Source organism: Pseudonaja textilis, chromosome 14 (genome assembly GCF_049901715.1).
Source record: "Pseudonaja textilis isolate UNSWEBS1 chromosome 14, rPseTex1.2, whole genome shotgun sequence".
Taxonomy (NCBI): domain Eukaryota; kingdom Metazoa; phylum Chordata; class Lepidosauria; order Squamata; family Elapidae; genus Pseudonaja; species Pseudonaja textilis.
This window is the reverse complement of record NC_142003.1, coordinates 1927236-1945600: the sequence shown is the minus strand read 5'-3', so window position 1 is coordinate 1945600 and position 18365 is coordinate 1927236. Positions and strand designations below refer to the sequence as shown.

General features: G+C 46.5%; 1 protein-coding gene across 2 annotated transcripts in view; it reads left to right on the top strand.

Moving 5' to 3' along the window:
- LOC113438821 (lysosomal alpha-glucosidase-like) overlaps positions 1–18365 on the top strand; it is a 23351-nt gene extending 4986 nt beyond the window's left edge. The window contains exons 1-20 of one of the 2 annotated variants that reach the window (XM_087912861.1): positions 1225–1279; positions 2738–3270; positions 3363–3508; positions 3865–4030; positions 4830–4926; positions 5428–5547; positions 6141–6259; positions 7124–7255; positions 8180–8290; positions 8718–8831; positions 9904–9988; positions 10728–10845; positions 11485–11618; positions 12399–12550; positions 14345–14493; positions 15136–15277; positions 15420–15518; positions 15959–16123; positions 17063–17209; positions 17957–18365. In XM_087912861.1, the coding sequence (XP_087768987.1) occupies positions 2749–3270; positions 3363–3508; positions 3865–4030; positions 4830–4926; positions 5428–5547; positions 6141–6259; positions 7124–7255; positions 8180–8290; positions 8718–8831; positions 9904–9988; positions 10728–10845; positions 11485–11618; positions 12399–12550; positions 14345–14493; positions 15136–15277; positions 15420–15518; positions 15959–16123; positions 17063–17209; positions 17957–18019 (2781 nt within the window). In that variant the 5' untranslated portion in view covers positions 1225–1279; positions 2738–2748 and the 3' untranslated portion in view covers positions 18020–18365. Of the gene's footprint in view, positions 1–1224; positions 1280–2737; positions 3271–3362; positions 3509–3864; positions 4031–4829; positions 4927–5427; positions 5548–6140; positions 6260–7123; positions 7256–8179; positions 8291–8717; positions 8832–9903; positions 9989–10727; positions 10846–11484; positions 11619–12398; positions 12551–14344; positions 14494–15135; positions 15278–15419; positions 15519–15958; positions 16124–17062; positions 17210–17956 lie in introns of those variants that run through there. The other variant, XM_026704369.2, reaches the window with a different exon arrangement.

Here is an 18365-nt window from a genome sequence, read left to right as displayed (position 1 = left end):
AACCAGGGAGTTTTGTCCAGCTCCTTGCAGATTTTGATTGATGGCAAGTGTCTATTGCAGCTATTATTTTTAAAATAATTACGTATGTTTATATAGTGGTATGCATAAAAATCCGAGGATATGACCAGGTACAACCGTGCTAACAAAGTCAGAAAAAAATAGGTAGAATAATGAATGGATAAGTTACCTATCCTTCCTTTTATGTATACTGAGAGTATTTACACCAAGACAAATTCCTTGTGTGTCCAATCACACTTGGCCAAATAAAATATTCTATCTTACGTTTTTTAGAAACGAAACATATACCCTTAAAATGTTCATAAAGACCAGCGTCGGGAACTTTTAAGAAGTGTGGACTCCCAACTCACAGAATTCCAGTTTCTGAAGTTGAAAAAAACAGATACAGACACTAGCTCAATCCTTTGAACATATTAAATCTAGTCAAATAGACCCTCTGTTGCTCTCCATCTTCTCAGTTTTGGTGCAATATGTCATTTTGCTATTGCACTTATCAATTCGGTACCTTTTGTGTTCATCACAGATTTAAAAAAAATAAAAAAAGGACGCCCCTTCACCTCCGTACCTTGGAAGAAAAGAGTGTCCGGAAGGGGAAGGACGCATAAAGAAACGAAGCTTGTTCCAATTCAAACCATAACAAGCAATCCAGTATTTCTTGATGCATAGAAGTGATGTGACTATTGCTTCAATGTATCATTGAAATCATATTATTTCCGCGTTTTATATATATATATATATTAAAGTATCGTTTTGAGCTCTAATTTATGCATAAACTGTTACAGTACTAAAGTATAGGGAAACTGATAAATACAGCCCATACAAACAACCGGTGGCCAAAGATTTTGAGCAGCAAACTTCCCTTATATTTCTGACCTTCTAAAATACAGACCCTGAAATTCCCAGAGGCCAGTTGCAAATGGCCTTTACATATATATTTTTTCACATGGGATCTCTGTTCCCTTCCTGCCTGTAAAATGAAGGGCACCCTCTGCCAGTCTTGAGGAAAAAATTCAAGATTAATTGGTCCATGCTGGGTAAGGCCAAGCACAGCAGGGAAGACAAGGGGTTGGAATGCCCTTTAAAAACAACCACAACCTTAGAGCTTAAGAGTGATTGCAATGCCCTGTTTGGAGGGCATGAATAATTCCTTTTAAGTGGGCGCTTATTCTAGAAGATTTACTGTTGTGTGTTGCAAATGCCGCTCGCTGGGTGGCTCTGTTTCCCTTCCGGCTGTTGGTCTGTCAAGAGGAGATACACACAGGTATGATTTGCTTTGCTTTGCTTTGCTCTTTTTTTCAGTTCTGAGCTGGCCGCCTTCTTGACCTCACCAAGGTAACTTAGTAAGCCCTGAAGGGTTGACTTGTCAGGTGTCAAAAAAAAAAGAAAACCCTCTAAAAAGGTTTGTTTGTGGCTTGACCAAACTTTGCTTTCTGCACCCACTCTCTCTTGGGGTTCTCTCCTCTGCCCCTTCTTCCTCAGTTTCTAACCATTGTGACCCCAAAGGGCTTCTTAGATGCCCCAAGGATTGCGCATGGTTGTCTCAACCCACCCGCCATCTAATCCAGGGGCTGCATTTCACTGGGAGAGTTGGGGTTTTCTGTCCCTCCTCATGAGCAGCCCCCGCTATGGTGGCTGTCTAGCAGGAGTATAGAAAGCACAGGGTTGGGCAGAGAGCAGGAGACAGCTGACAATGACCTCAGATTTACAGAGTTGGAAGGCTAGCGAAGCTGTAGCCCAGAGGTCTCCAAACTTGGCAACTTTAAGACTTGTGGACTTCAACTCCCAGAATTCTAGCTGGTTGGAGAATTCTGGGAGCTGAAGTCCACAAGTCTTAAAAGTTGCCAAGTTTGGGGACCCCTGCTGCAGCCAAACAGTGCTTCAAAGCCTCCAGGCTCCTGGATTAAAATAGTAGCCAGTTGAGGCATCAAAGCAATTATGTCACCTTCTCCGTCGCTTCCATCTGTTGAGTTCACTCAGTTGGAGCCCCTGGTATCACCTTCCGATGGGGCTGTTATCCCCTACCTGACAGGAGCATGATATGGTGATCCCTGCAGGGTAAATAACTCCGCTCGTTCTCACTTCCTGTCATTATGGTCCCAAGAACCACAGATAAATAGCATCGCGTTGCGTTGCGTTGCATAGCATAGCATAGCATAGCACAGAGTAGAATTCTTTATTTGCCAAGTGTGATTGGACACACAAGGAATTTGTCTTTGGTGCAAATGCTCTCAGTGCACATAAAAAGAAAACAGATAGTCGTCAAGAATCAAGAATCATCAGGTACAACACTTAATGGTAGCCATAGGGAACAATAAGCAATCAAATCATACTAGGAAACAGTCAATATAAATCGTAAGGATACGAGCGACAGAGTTACAGTCATACAGTCACAAGTGGGAGGGGATGGGCGATAAGGAGTGATGAGAAGATTAATAGTGATAGTAGTGCAGACTTTGTAAATAGTTGGACAGCGTTGAGGGAATTAGTTGTTTAGCAGAGTGATGGCATTTGGGAAAAACTCTCCTTGTATCTAGTTGTTCTGGTGTGCAGTGCCCTGTTTTGAGGGAGTTGAAACAGTTTATGTCTGGGATGTGAGGGGTCTGTAAATACTTTCACAGCCCTCTTTTTGACTGGTGCAGCGTACAGGTCCTCGATTGAAGGCCGGTTGGTAGTAATTGTTTTGTTAAAGTTGGATTTCTTTATTTTCCCTCCGCAACAGCAACTGCCACCATGAAGTCCTATCAGAAGCTGACCACGAATGTCTCTGGGATCAGCGAGGCCGGGGAGGAAGATGGCGATGGAATGCCACTGTGCCATCAGAAGCTGTCGGCTTGGTGGCTAGGTGGGGGCCTCTTGACGGTAGCCGCCCTTCTGAGCGGGGTGACCGTTTGGGTTCTGGGCCAGATTTGGTGGGATCAGCACGGGGTTCCCTTCTGGTCCAAATGCACCTCCGTGCCAGAGAACCATCGCTTCGACTGTTACCCGGAGAAAAGTGTGATCGTGACGCGAGAACTTTGCGAGAGCCGGGGCTGCTGTTTCGTGGACGGCGAGACGCCCCTCGCTAGAATAAACGGAGTTCCGTGGTGTTTTTACCCCCCTGATTTCCCCAGCTACTCCTTGGGGAGCATGAATGAGACTGACCTGGGGCTGGTTGGTTTTCTAACCAGAGGAACAAAGACTTATTATCCGAAGGATATTGAGAAGCTGCAGCTCAGGGTAGAGTTCGAAACAGATTCTCGGTTGCGCGTCAAGGTGAGGCATTCGTTAAACGGTCTTGCCGCCCTTTCACAACTTTGTCTCTGTTTCCATGCGATTCAAATTTGTGTTCCTCTTGTTCTCTGTAGATCACCGATGCCAGCAGTCCCCGGTACGAGGTGCCTCTTGACGTTCCTCAAGCCACCAAGAAGGCAGAGAATCCTCTCTATTCCGTTGAGTTCTGCAAGGAGCCTTTCGGCCTGATCGTGAAGCGAAGACTTTCAGGGACCGTTCTGTGAGCCTTTCTTGTCTCCTCCTGCTGTCTTCCTAGAGAGACGATGTTGTCCTCCTTGTCCGATCAGTAATAGCTGTGATGACCCAAAGGGGCGTGGCACAAAGACAACACAGCCAGATAAGCAAGAAGAAGTCCCTTTATTATCTCTAACTTTGCCCCCAGTGTCCAGGTTACCTTCGGGCTAGAGAAAAACTCTCCCAGGAAACAGCCTTTAATTGTAGAAAATTCAGTTCAAAACAAGCTACGTGCAAACTGTAACTTAAAATCCAAACAAACCACAAAAGCCACAAAAAATTTAAAAAGGAAGAAAACAAAATACACTATCTTTCCCTTAATTGGGATGTTTCCTCTCGTAGGTTGAACACAACGGTGGCTCCCCTGTTTTTCGCGGACCAGTTTCTCCAGATATCCACCCTTCTGCCTTCCACGTTTCTTTACGGCTTGGGAGAACATCGGAGCAACTTCCTACATAACCTGGAGTGGAACACGCTGCCCCTCTGGGCCCGAGACGTCCCTCCTACAGTAGGTTTTTACGCTGGGTTTATGAGTTGGTTTTGAGTTGAGTCGGTTTATTTCCTTTTTTTAAAAAAAAAAAGTTTTTTATTTTTATAATATACAACATAACAAATAAACCATCTTTCAGTTACACAGTGCGTCAATTTGGTATATATATATATATATATATCATGTGCACAATATTTATGATCCCTTCCTCCTAACTTTACATTCGTATTATATTCTAATCAACATTCCATATCCTATTATCTCATTATTATTCTATTATTTAAATTTTGGTTTCATTTCCAGGCTGTCTTTAAAAGTAAAACTCAATTCTTACTAAATTATATTCATAGGATAACGTATTTAAAAACAATCAATGATAATATATCTTTACTATTATAATATACTTCAGTTTCAAGAGTTGATTTATTTCCAGCGGGGTTACATTTTTTTTCCTTGGTTCCCCCTTCCTCGGGATTTCCATGTGCCAGAACAGACACTCAGGGTGGTAACGACTTACAGTGTCTTGCAACAGCGATTGTATGCTTGTTCAGATCAAACCAGCATGTCTCCGCATATAATGAAACTGCAGTAAGAACTTGGAGTTTCCCCACATTTAGGTCAGTAGCCTTCCTGGAGGCCTCTGATCCACAGCTGTGAAACACAAGGGGCTGGACTGAAGGCAACTTTTACACTGGATTTAATTCAAGAGTGCTCTTCTCCGTTCTTACGTGTCTCTGTCTCACCCTGATGATTGGCTATGGGAAGAAAAAATCTAAATGAAGATGATATGGGTTTTTTTCCTCTCTATTGTTTTCAGGAGTCTTACAATCTCTACGGCGTCCACCCGTTCTATCTTCTCATGGAGAAAGGCGGAGCTGCCCACGGGGTTTTCCTCCTGAACAGCAACTTAATGGGTGCGTGTTTCCTATATTCCCTTCTGGAGGTCCTTTAAGAGGAGGCCCAAAAAATGTCTTGGATGAACAAACGCAGTTACCATGCGAGCCTATTTTGGACCATTGCTTTACTTTCATGCCCAGTTCACATCCCACAGGCTAGATAGAGGATAGAGTTGAAAGCTGCTTGCCTGTCTAATTTTATTTTTTTCTTGGTATGTATGAAAATGGAAAAGGTTTTGGGTTCAGTTTCACTCTTCTGAGGCAGCCATAAGAGCCACAAGAGTGCACTTCATAAAAACACAGACAGCTTTTGCATGTGAGAATGGTGGTCCCCCAAGCAGAAGTGCTGGGATAGCAAGTCCTTTGGGAATCCATAGCATTGTAGAGAGAGAGAGAAAACTACTGATGCTTCTGAAGGGAGTAATAATTACCTCCTCGTGGTGCCACACCCCAGAATGTTTACTGGAAGGCATGATTTGATGTTTCCTTCTTTTCTTTCTTTCTTTTTCCACGGTCCAGAGGTGGCCCTTCAGCCTGCTCCTGCCCTCACCTGGAGGACCACGGGGGGAATTTTAGATTTTTACATCTTTTTAGGACCGGATCCCAACTTGGTGGTCCAGCAGTACCAACAAGTGATCGGTGAGCATCTTAAGAATCAGAAACATGGTGGGAAAACTTTTTCAACTCTTCAGAACTGGCTGAAAACTTCAGACAGGAGCCAAGAAAGCTTGAGGGAGAGGGGGTGGAAGCGTACAATATGTCGGGCGCCCAGTTGGGGAAGGCTGTGTCCTTGCAACCCAGGAGCACCTGATGCCCATAAGGAGAAGTTTATTCACTCATGCTTGGAGCCCAGCCCTGCCTTCCAGCTCTGATTTCATTCATGGTTTGAGGTTCTCATCTGAGAAACCTTCCGAAGCAAATGCAATTCAGAGATGACAGTTCAGGAACAACTGCACTGTTTTTGCTGGCTTTGTTTCTCTGCCAGGAGAACCTTCATAAATGACATTTCTTCTTTATTTCTTCTTTTGTCACTTTTAAAATAATGACAGAGAAATAGGGGGAAAAGCTCCACCAAGATAAAAATACATGCATTGTCAAAGGAAAAGGAAAAGAAAAAAAATCACTTGGAAAGAAAACAATATTGATTTATGATAAAAGAGATAGTCACGCCCGGTAGAATCCGCTCCGACTAGAAAGGCCGATGTGTTAAATTTCCCCCGTTTCTATTTCAGGGTTTCCGGCCATTCCCCCCTTTTGGGGACTGGGGTTCCATCTATGCCGTTGGGGGTACGAGACAAGCAACAAGACGTGGGAGACAGTCAAAGCGATGCGGAATTTTCAGATCCCTCAGGTAAAAAGGAGCCCACCAAAAAGGAAGAGAAGGCGAATCCAGCCTGCCCTCTCCTTGGTCTGCCCTGCCACTGCTTGGGGTGATGGCAATGGTAGCCCCATAAAACTGGATTGCTGTGTCTCCTCTGTCTCATGATGAGACCTCAAATCTACTGCGTAACAAACGAGGCCCACAGAATGGTCCTCTCCAAACTGGTTCTGTTCTGTACCAGATTTGGACTCCCCCACTGTTCTGACCCAAACCTTGTTCCAAGGAAACAAACACCAAACAGAGGTAACAGCCAAACCTTTTAATGATTCTTTACGAATTCCGTTCCTTCCCGGTTAAAAGGCTGTTACAAACTAATTGTCTCTGATAAGAATGAGCCTTGCCAAGGTTGCGCAAGGCTGCCAAGAAAATGAGATGAAGTTACTGAGAAATATTTCAAACACAAAGAGTCTCCCAATACCAACCAAGATACATCCACCAGGCTTGAGTACAAAAACTTCTTTGCTTCCTGCACAGAACTCCGGTTTCTCGGCTGGCTTTTATCCCTTAAGGGAGGGGCTATCACCTTGCAGCCTTACTCCCGAGTTTCCTGTGCTGCTGCAGATGCTCTTTCCTTCGAGCAGCCCTGCGCGCATGCCCACCGGGCACAGGCTCCTCGGGGAACTCTTCCTCACTGCTGCCAGCCTCCACAATCTCCGAAGGCCGCACTCCACTCCCTGATGGTCCTGGCCCCATCCCTGCATCACACGCAGGCCCCTCATCCGAGTCCTCACTCTCTGAGATCTCAGCCGTCCACACCTGCTGCCGGCGAACCACAACACCCACCAACTTGGGGAGGCTTCCCCTTTAATCCTCTCTCTTTGGTTCCGCTTGCAGGACGCCCAGTGGAATGACATTGATTATATGAACAGCACTCGAGACTTCGCCGTGGACTCTGAGAAGTTTGCCAGTCTCCCCCAGATGGTGGAAGATCTTCATAAGCACGGACAATATTATGTGTTGATCCTGGTAGGAACCTCCCTTCTATGAATGCTTTTGTGGGGGCTGGGTCTGTGTTTGTAGGTAAGGTGGGTTTCTCTTTCCAGCCAGCGTGTCTCTGTGCTGCGTATAAATATAAACACGTGGAGAGACCAACCTTTTTAGGCGGTTAGAACGAGCAGTGGCAGTCCTAGCAAACTGCAGGTGAGATAGCTTCTGGGCTAGACAAGAGCTGTTAACAGCTTTGCTAACAAAACACGCACCTGGCTAAAGATTCCTCTGCTTCTGAAGTCAGGATGGGACAATTCACTGCAGCTGACTCTTCCCTGGTCATCTTGCCCTGGGCAATTCACTGGGGAATAACTCAAGAAAGGGACAAGCCAATTGCCCTTCTCTTGAGTTAGCATAAACCTGACCTAAACCCGCGACCTAAATCTAAACTTAATGCATAACAAGGCCCCTTGAAATTCACTTGTCCTTCTCTTGGGTCCTGCACTGAATAGCAACATGTGAGTGGCTTCACGGCGAGTTATCCTAGATCCTTCAGAAATAGGCAAGTCTTCCCAGAACAAAATTTTGAGCCAGAACAGAAATACTGCCACTTCCAAGAGGGAGGTTGTTCTCTGTTCCTCTTCTGATAGTTCCAAGAGTCCCATCACAAACCTTGACAGACCTATTTTATCAGTTTATCAGGCTACTTTTATAGGCTTATTTCCAAAGCTGCTCGAATGAGCAAAAAAAACAACCCGTCTGTCATGTGTAAAGGATCCTTTTGAGCCGGTCCTGGAAAATGCTACCTTACAAATGTCTGCTCTCCAGATGTGTAGACTTTAACTTGCAGCTTACGCCAGCTGCTGTGGCCATTTCTAAGAATTCTAACTGCACATCTGGAAATTGCCCAGCCTGGGAAAACTGCTCTGTAAAACAGCTGGTTCTCATGTTATTTTCTTCCAGGACCCCGGAATCAGTAGCACTCAGCGTCCTGGCTCTTACTGGCCTTACGACGAAGGCCTGAAGCGGGGCGTGTTCATCAACAACACCGAAGGGAAACCTCTGATTGGAAAAGTGAGTGTTTGCCCTCCTCTTTCAGGTGGAATGGATGCTCCGCTCCAAGGGGGTCTCTTTAAAGCCCATCATCCACACTCCCAATCCACCCTCCCAAGAAGGAGCAGGATTATAGCTGGATAAGGAGCATCTTTAGGGCGAGAACTCCCAGCTGTTCAGCTCTTGAGGTTCCCCAAGCAGAGAATGGCTAGGAATTGCTAGAATTCCTTCGGCCTGTAACTGTGTTTTCCTGAAACATGAATGAACAGGTGCTATTTTGATTTTTTTTTTCTCTAGCCCCGAAACAAAATAATAACTAAACTTATTGGATGCGTTTTCTCCAGCAAGCTTTTCTTTCGTAAACTCTACATGGGTCCTTATCACCGGCCTAGCTATTTCCAAATAAATCTAGTATTATTTTTTTAAATTTTCATTTTTTTTCCACCAGGTCTGGCCCGGCTTCACCGCGTATCCTGACTTTTCCAACCCAACCACTGATGAATGGTGGCTAGAAAATCTGAAGCATCTTCACGCTCAAGTTCCTTTCGACGGCCTTTGGATCGTACGTCTCCTTCTGAACTCCTCTCGGTTTCTGGGTGGGAAGACCTGGATGACCCTGAACTAGACCTTAGAGAGAACAGGAACACAGATATAACGTTGAGGGTTTCCGCCTGCCAGGTCAGGAACTCCAATTAGGAAGAGAAATCGGGTTTGGGTTTGTGTCTGTGTATGATTAACACATTTTATTAAAAAAGATCAGACTTCTTGAGCCGATGAATATATATTTTATTAACAACATCTGCTTTTTGTGAGATCCAGATACTTCATCTGATGCGATTGTGTATTCACGGCCTCCATTTAGCTCACAAAAACTGATGTATTGTTAAAAAAAAAAACACTTGTTAGTAAAGGTGTTGCCAAACTCCTGAGGGTTTTTTGCTAAGATAGACTAACACGGCTCTCTATCCACAATTTGGGAGTGAGGCATTGAATTGAATTTTAATTCCACCCAAGTTTGACCTTGAAGTCCGTTTTCTATAGGCTGGATAATTGTTAAGCTTAGAATATCCCTGACATTTTTTTCAAGAGGCAACTGGACTTTCTGGTTTTTCTCTGAAGACGTTTCACTTCTCATCCAAGGAGCTTCTTCAGCTCTGACCGAACGGTGGGGAATGGAAGGATTTAGACTCCTTGCAGACAGTTGGTTATTTGCATCCTTGTTAGAGGACATTGAAGCACTTGGAGGTTTATCTGTGTCCTCAGGGTCACCCTGAGTAGTGCAAACGGTTCCTGTCGTCTGCAATTTGTCTCTCTCTGGAAATCCGTTCCTACTCGCCCACCATTCCAAGGGAGTTCATCCCAAATTGCATAGTTAAAAGTCTGTAGAGATTCTCAGTCATCCATCAAGCCTCTTGGATGAGCAGTGAAACGTTTTCAAAGAAAAAAACCCAGAAAAAAACAGTTGCCTCCCTAAAAAAAGCACTTTGGGGACAGCCATGACCTGGATGACTGGGAATCTCTACAGAATATTCCTGACAGATTCCTCCTGGTTGTAGAAGTCCAGTGTAGATTGAGCTCAGCAGCCAGAATTTGAACGGGTCTTCTCAACTCCATCCAGATCTCTTTGCTTTTAGGACATGAACGAACCATCCAACTTCATCGATGGCTCAACAGAAGGGTGCTCCAAAGGAGATCTAGACAACCCACCTTACACGCCTGGTAAGACACACCATCGCTTAACAGTCTGCAACAGCAAAGCTGACACCAACCCGTTCACGAATGCCCGTACTATATAAGCTGCTTCAGAAGATCTGCTGGATGATGGGCTTGTTTCCTGAGTTTTTAGCTGTGCCCTGGTGGGAGCCCAAAGGCAACCAGCAGTTATTACAAATCTAGCGCGGGATTTCCTAGCAGAATCACTGTTGTGCATTTCCTAGTTTCAGGTAAGAGTGCAGGGAAGCCTCCAGGTCTGCTGAAGCTAGCAAGGGACTCATTGGAGACCTCACGTGCCAACGAGGGCTTCAGAAGTTGAGGGAGCTTCTTCGGGAAGGTCCCAAAACTGCTTCTAGAAGATGGGAGTCACCAGCCCAAGTGTTATTTCGAAGCTCCGAAATCTTGCCCTTCTTGGAAAGGGGTGGTGGTGGAAATCTGGGTTTCTGAAGTTTGCAAAAACCCACGGGAGATGGGAGCTGTAGCTCAGCAACATATAAGAAGGTCACGACTCCTGATCTCGGTGCCAGAACCTCCTTTTCAGTTCTTACCCCTTTGCATAACATTGCTTGGCCCCATAAAAAGAAGGGAGCGAGAGATCCGTGTGTCGGTGCCAGGATAAACTCCTGCACCGAGCATCCCATTGGCTGGGTTTGGAAGTGCAACACCTGAGCAGACGCGGCTTGCAGAGAAGACATCCAGGCTGGGTCTCTCTCCTCCTCCACCTCCTTTTCTCCGTCTCCGTTAGGGATCCTGGGAGGCTCCCTCTCTGCAAAAACGATTTGCGCTTCGGCCAAGCAGAACCTCTCCGTGCATTACAACCTCCACAACCTCTATGGGCTGATGGAAGCCAAGGCCACCTCAAGGTAGGCCAGGCCTCCCCTGCGTTTGGGAATTGCTTTTTTTGGGGGGGTGGGGGGGTGAGAGCAATTGGAGGCCCAACATCATCATCATCTCCCCCTCCTCTTCCTCCTCCTTCTCCTCCTTCATTCTTTATCTTTCACCTCCTCCTCCCTTCATTCTTCTTCTTCCTCTTCTCCTCCTTCATCCTTCACCTCCTCCTCCTTTCATTCTTCTTCTCCTTCACCTTCCTTCCTTCCTTCCTTCCTTCTTTCCTTCCTTCTTTCCTTCCTTCCTTCCTTCCTTCCTTCCTTCCTTCCTTCCTTCCTTCCTTCTTTCCTTCCTTGCTTCCTTCCTTCCCTCCTTCCTTCCCTCCTTCCTTCCTTCCTTCCTTCCTTCCTTCCTTCTTTCCTTCCTTGCTTCCTTCTTTCTTTCTTTCCTTCCTTCCTTCCTTCCTTCTTTCCTTCCTTCCTTCCTTCTTTCCTTCCTTCCTTCCCTCCTTCCTTCCTTCCTTCCTTCCTTCCTTCCTTCCTTCCTTCTTTCCTTCCTTCCTTCCTTTCTTCCTTCCCTCCCTCCCTCCTTCCTTCCCATTGCTGAGGATTCATCAGTCCTACAAATACATCCGTTATTCTTGACCAGGTTCGTTCGTTTTTTTTTCCTCGCAGGGCTCTGGTTGAACTCCGAGGGAAGAGGCCCTTCGTGATTTCACGTTCCACTTTCCCAAGCCAGGGCAGGTATTCCGGACACTGGCTGGGGGACAACCGGAGCGAATGGAAGGATATGTTTTGGTCCATTCCAGGTACCCCTCACTTGCTTCTGGGTGTAATTTCGAATATCTGCTGCTCCTGTCAGGTGCAGACCGTTAAAACCCCTCTATCTATTATCTGTGTGTGCTTTATAAAGCCAGTACAAAGCTGTCCCACACACATGGCTGGAAGTGGGGGCCAAGACTTGCACGCTTACAGATAATTCACCAGTAGAGCGATAACGTGTCAGGCGTCAACTCAAAATAAAAATTCTTCTCTGGTCTTTTGAGTTGCCAGCAGAAAGGGAGTGGAGGGCAAAGCAGTGCATTTCTTAAATGCTTCGGATAATCGCCTTGGCAGCCGAAGCTGCTGGCACGCAAGATTATTACCGGAGAGCATGATTGATGATGCTTGGGCTATGGATATGTCCCATTGGAGAATATACATCCAGGGGTTTAAGGGTGAAACGAATGATGTGTCTCAGAGTCGGCTGCACCCACGTAGCACCGACATGTTCACTCTTAATAAATCTTTTTTTTTTTTAAATCTGAGGGATGTGGCTAGAGACTCATGATTTGAATGGGGGTGCATTGTCGGAGCCTTGACATCGGAGCTACTGGCCTTCTGAATATTTCCAAACCCAATTCAAGGCCCTTGGTGTTGTGTTTTGACCAACAAACACATGGCTCAGCACAATACCTGGGACGTCCTTCCGTAGTTAGGGGGATCTTGTCCTAGATTGCATCCCAAGTCAGGTCTCCCTGATCACTCCCGTGATCGAGTCCAGGTGCTGCAACCTGCCCCTCTCATTGGGCCTCTGTCCCAATCCCCAGGCCTGCTGAGCTTCAGCCTCTTCGGCGTCCCGTTGGTCGGGGCCGACATCTGCGGCTTCTCCGGCTCCACCTCGGAAGAGCTCTGCATTCGCTGGATGCAGCTGGGAGCCTTCTATCCCTTTTCACGCAATCACAACACTCAACTTGAGAAGGTGAGTTGGAGGGGACGGGTGGCTGGAGGGGGGGGGGCTGGTTTCCCTGCTTCTCGCGTACGTTTCCCCAAAACTCTACTTTCACCTCCTGACCAGAACAGGAGGCTATGCTTCTCCACCTCTTGCTTCTGTAAATCAAAGGACATAATTGGAGCCGGACTTAAGGCAAGGAAGCTTTCCTTTCCATGTGAAAAGCAAAGGACTAATTTATCTTCAGAAGAGCCCGCTCTTGCATCTCAGTATATGAGCCTCTGACTTGAACGTTCTCCCTAAGCATGTTGTGGCTCATGCAGAATTTAGCCTACGTCGTTGTCATTACACCTCGTACAACGAAATTAAATGCCATCTTCAGTGTACATTATGACTGAAAAGAAACACAAATACATATTGTGATAATAGTCACAAAAACAATTGGAGACCGGGAACAAGAGCTTTATTATTAAGCTTTTGCAAAAGGGAATTCTGCTCATGGCAGAAGACACGGTTCCCAGGAGGGCTGGGGTTTATATACAGGTTCAAGTATACAGTCTCTGCCCCTTTCCTGGGTTCGCAATCTATCCAAGCTATGTAACTCCCTACGCCACACCCATATTACTGTTGCGTAGCACCTGTTTCCTTGTCTTTGGAAACTACCCTCGTTCTCATGGCTTCTTCCTGTTATGGTCCTTCTGTAATACAATAGATCATTAACCAGTTCCTTTTGGGTCATGATAACCTAGCACCTCCTTCTCATATATCCTTATGCCAAAAAATACAGACTTGCCATTACTTTAGAACATAACAAGTTACAAAACTACATGTTTATTAGATATGGTTATATAACTGTAAAAGGTCACATATCGGATAAACATGGAATCTCTTCTGTTCTTTATTTTCTCAGGTGTAGCTTTCAACATACAATTGCTACATAAAACACACATCCTTCACATTCTATACATTGAATTGATATTGCATTAATATTGCCCTATACAGTAGAATTGGATAGTTACTGCCCTGGGATAGAAAAAGGATTGTAGGAATCCTTCTGAAGAGCTCTATTACACTGGACGTACCTAAAGGTTGTTGCAATACAGCTCTCCTCGCCAAACAAGATTTGCTGTGGTCAGATTATTAATTCTTTGTCGAAGACATTAACGTCTCCTCTTGAGTTACATGTCAACTCATAAAATATTTCTGTGGTCTTTTTAGAGTTGCCAACAGAAAGGGAGGGGGGAGTACGGTAGCAGCTTGCAAAACCGAAACTGCATTCCATCAATGTTTTCATAGATAGTTTCCAGGCGACCAAAGTTTCTGCCGTGCGAAATTCTAACTGGAGAGCATGATTGACGACTCTGGGCTATGGATGTGACCCATTGGAGAATATGAATTATGATACACCCAGGGGGTGGGGGAAACCAGGGTCAAGGGTGACAATGAATGATGAGTCAACTAGCTGTCGGGGCTCCGGTAGTTACCCCCATTTCAATATATGTGTCTTTAGCCAGATTTTCACAGCTCAGAGAAGATTTATTAGGAGAAGACCTGCCGGTGCTGCCTGGGTGTAACCCGGCATGTCTTCTATTAAATCTTCTTTGAGCATTGAAAATCTGGCTAAAGACTCATGATTTAAATGGGGGTAGAACCCCGACATTACAACTGACTCCTAAAAACCTCGTGGGCAGCTCTGTAAATATTTTTGAGAGCACCGGAAAGCGATTTGCTACTGATGCTTTCTGGACTGTTGGTTCCTCCATTCTACCCTCCAGCCTTCCCTTACAACTCTCGCTCTTGCTCTCTCCCTTCTCCTCCCCAAAGGCTCAGGATCCCCCGGCCTTTAGCCCAGCAGCCCGGACGGCCATGAAGGCAGCTCTAGAACTCCGTTACACCCTGCTGCCCCTACTCTATTCTCTCTTCCATCGGGCTCACCTGCAGGGAGACACCGTTGCCCGCCCTCTGTTTTTTGAGTAAGTCCTCGGCTACGTTCGAGGGAGGGCTCTTGGGTGAGCTGCAAGGCAGTACTGCAAAACATTTCAGAAACGGGAGTTTGCAGGGAGTTTGGGAAAGTGCCTTGAGGAAATACCATTTGTAACGAACCCGGTCATCCTTTTTCTTTTTTATATTTTTATTTATACATTTTTCTTAACGTATATAAGTATTTAGTAAACAGTGTATTGTCTGGGTCTTTTTACATAGGCATAATTCTAGTAATAATAATAATATTCTTTACTTGCATATAATAGTATTCTTCCGGTTTCCAATTTCTACCTTTATTGCCTAATCATTGATAAAACAATGGAAAAATGAGGAAACTCCTACAGGTGAAAATATAATTAAAAAAAAAAAATACTAGACTGTGTGGATAATGGGTAGCTCTTGGCTATGGACATTTTCTCATTGGATGATACACTCAGAGGGGTGGGAGAAAAAGTAGGATCAAGGGGGACAGTGAATTACGTATCTCAGAGTTGGCTACGCCCAGTTTAGTGCCGGACATAGAATGTTACCTTCAGATAAATCCTCTTTAGTTTTGGGAGTGCGGCTCAAGACTCACAATTTAATTGAAGTAACTGATGGAGCCCTGACACAATGATTGTCCCTTGTGGTAGGTTCCCAAAGGATGAGGCCACCTACGCGGTAGAGAAGCAATTCCTCTGGGGCCGAGTCCTGCTGGTGACCCCCGTTCTGGAACCTGGTGCAGATTCCGTGACCGGTTACTTCCCCAAAGGCATTTGGTACGACTACTACACGGTAAGGGCCCGGCTCCATAGCTCCTGTCATGGCTCCACCACCCCTCTGGAATCCAGGAGAGCCTCATTTCTGAGGCTCCCAGGAGACCCTTGTCCTTCCAAAGCTTCACAACCATCCGAAGTCTTCTCCTCACCCTCTTCAGGGTTCTTCAGTGAACAGCAGCGGGGAGAGCTTGAAAATGGCGGCCCCTCTGGATCACATCAACGTCCACCTGCGAGAAGGCACCATCCTGCCGACTCAGGTGAGACCGCAAGATGCTCTTTTCACCCTCCGCTGCCTCTCGCTGATTTTTGGGTTAAGCTGCTGAGAGCCGAGGGCAACCTGAGCAACCTGGTCCTCTCTCGCTCCATAGGATCCCAAAGCTTGGGCCTAAAAGAGAACTTGATTTCTGTCCTACCTCAGGTTTTAATGCCGTTTGTTATGTCAGTAACGATGACTTTTCAGCCCAGAGATATTTCCCACAGCAGCTTGGAACAGTGTTTCGCGGCCTCGGCCACATTAAGATGGTGGACTTCATTTCCCAGAATTCCCCAGCCCCAACCTTCTAACTTCAAAATCAGAATAGAGCTGGAAGGGACCTTGGAGTCTGGGCGATAAACATCAGGGAAAGACAAAACCTTTTACTCAAGACTGTCCCCCAAGTGACCTTCTCCTCTCCCTTCCTCTGCTGATGTGTCTCAGAAACCCGGAGGCAGCACTTGGGTGACACGCCGGAACCCACTGACCCTGATCGCAGCCTTATCCCAGACCTCCACCGCCTGGGGTGACCTGTTTTGGGACGACGGCGACAGCCTGGACACCTTTGAAAAGGGCGACTATTCCTACCTGGTGTTCAACGTCACACAGGTAAGAAGGTCCCACCTGCGAGCCATGAGGAGGAGGAGGGAGCTTCCTCTGCCCCGTTCTCCTTCCTGGCTGTACCCAAGAAGAGATGTTTTGGGATTAGCTCTCCCTCGAAGGGGACGTGGGACTTCTCCTGGACACCCACAGCGTGAACTTCTCTTCTCTTCCTGTGAATCGCAGCCGACCACGTAGACCTCCCTTTTAAAAGAGCCACACAGAGGCTGCTTCTTAAAAGGTTGCTTTCTTTTGCACCGTCTTTTGATGTACCAATACAAGAAAAGGGAAAGATAGATGCAGAATATAACTTCCCTATTTAAAAGCAGATCTGCTTAGGTTTTTTTTTGCCATCCTTTGCTTGACTGTACATTTCAGGGAAAATCAGAGAAGGGAGAATGAGGATTGGTCAAATTGCACACAGGAAGGATACCCGATGTTCCTTCTTCCCTGGAATTTTAAAAGTGCAGGAAAAGTCTATCTCAGCATCTCCTTGTGGGGGTGCAGCATTTACACAGTTTAAGGGTGTGTGTGTGTGTGTGTGTGTGTGAGAGAGAGAGAGAGAGAGAGAGAGTTTTTGGCCCTCCAGACGTCCCGTTGTTGTCCAGCATCAAACAGTGGACATTTTTAGAAGGCAACATCAGCCAGAATTGGATCTTTCAACTGGAGACCTGCATACCTGCCAGGGGTGCCATCCTGCCAACATCTTAACCCTTCCTTTCTTGACAAAATTCAATGTTTTGAGGGAAAACTGATCCACGTGTCTTTATAACTGCAGGTTAGCAGTGAGGGGAGGTCATTGTAGCTGCCATTTATCACCTCTCCCTGTTTGGGAAACATGAGCTCTCCTCCTCCTCCTCCTCCTCCTCCTCCTCCTCCTCCTCCTCCTCCTCCTCCTCCTCCTCCTCCTCCTCCTCCTCCTCCTTCACCTTCTTCACCTTCTTCCAGAACACTTTCATCTCCACCGTCCTGCATTCCAATACCGAAGCCACCTACATCACGGTGGATAAACTCAGTGTCTACGGAGTCCGCGAAGAGCCGAAAACGGTCACCGTCAGTGGCAAAAACTGGACTTTCACTTATTTGACCAATCAGGTAATTAACCAACTGCTTATTCAGACCAGGGGTCTCTGAACGTGGCAACTTTCAGACTTGTGGACTTCAGTTCCCAGAATTGCTCAGCCAGCAGAGAGAAAGGCTCCATCTATTTGGTTCTTGCTACATGCAAATGGACCCAAGTCGGTTTACTAGTAGGTAACTTTTATGAACGACTTACGCCTTATGCCTAATTTTTAAGGTAAAGGTTCCCCTCGCACATCCATGCTAGTCATTTCCGGCTCTAGGGGACCAGTGCTCATCTCCATCACACAGCCGAAGAAGAGCCAGCGCTGTCCGAAGACATCTCCATGGTCATGTGGCCAGCAGGACTAAATGCCTTTGAAGGCGCATGGAGCGCTGCTCCGTTCTCACCAAGCCATCACCTTATTCCTACCCCCGAGCTACCGATATTCGCCACTATTGCAAAAGTAAGGGTTGCCACAATTCTTCCAATGCTCCACTTAAATACTCTTCAACTGTTGTTAGCTTTGTTCTTTTTATTGTTTCGCTTCTTGCTTTTCCCAGTTTCTCGTCTGATGGCGTAGGTTTACTCTAGTAGAAAAAGTAGAGCATGAAAACGCCCCAAATGAGAACAACTCCGTAAACATAGAGAGCTTTGCTAGCTAAGGAACTCGGGGAGTTGAAGTCCACAAGTCTTAAAAAGTGGCCAAGGTCGGAGGGCCCAGCCGTAAAGCCACGGGGCCGTCCACTCCACTTCCCAATCTTTTGCGTTCACCCCCAAAGGTACTCCACGTGAGCAACCTGCAGCTTCCCCTCAGCCAGGGTTTCTCCGTCCGGTGGATGTGAGACCAGGAGGATTTCCTCTGCGCCAGTTGCATGACGAACCCACCGCCACAAGGAAACGGAGCCGTCGCTTGTGGGGGAAACCTCGGCGTGGGGTCCTCACGTGCCTCCCCAGCTGAGCCGTGCCGTGGCCTCCTCCTCCTCGCATCTTCTCGGGCAAGAGCCTTCTCCTGCTTGGCCAATGGCTCCTTCCTCCTCCTCCTCCTCCTCCTCCTGCTTGGAAAAGGCCTTCTCTTCCACAGCTTCCGCTCCATGCTTTTCGGCACAGGCCTCTCATCGTCTTCCGTGTTTTGCTCCGCTGCATGTTGCCAAACATCTCCTGCGAGTGGCGCTTTGCACCTTTTCCTGG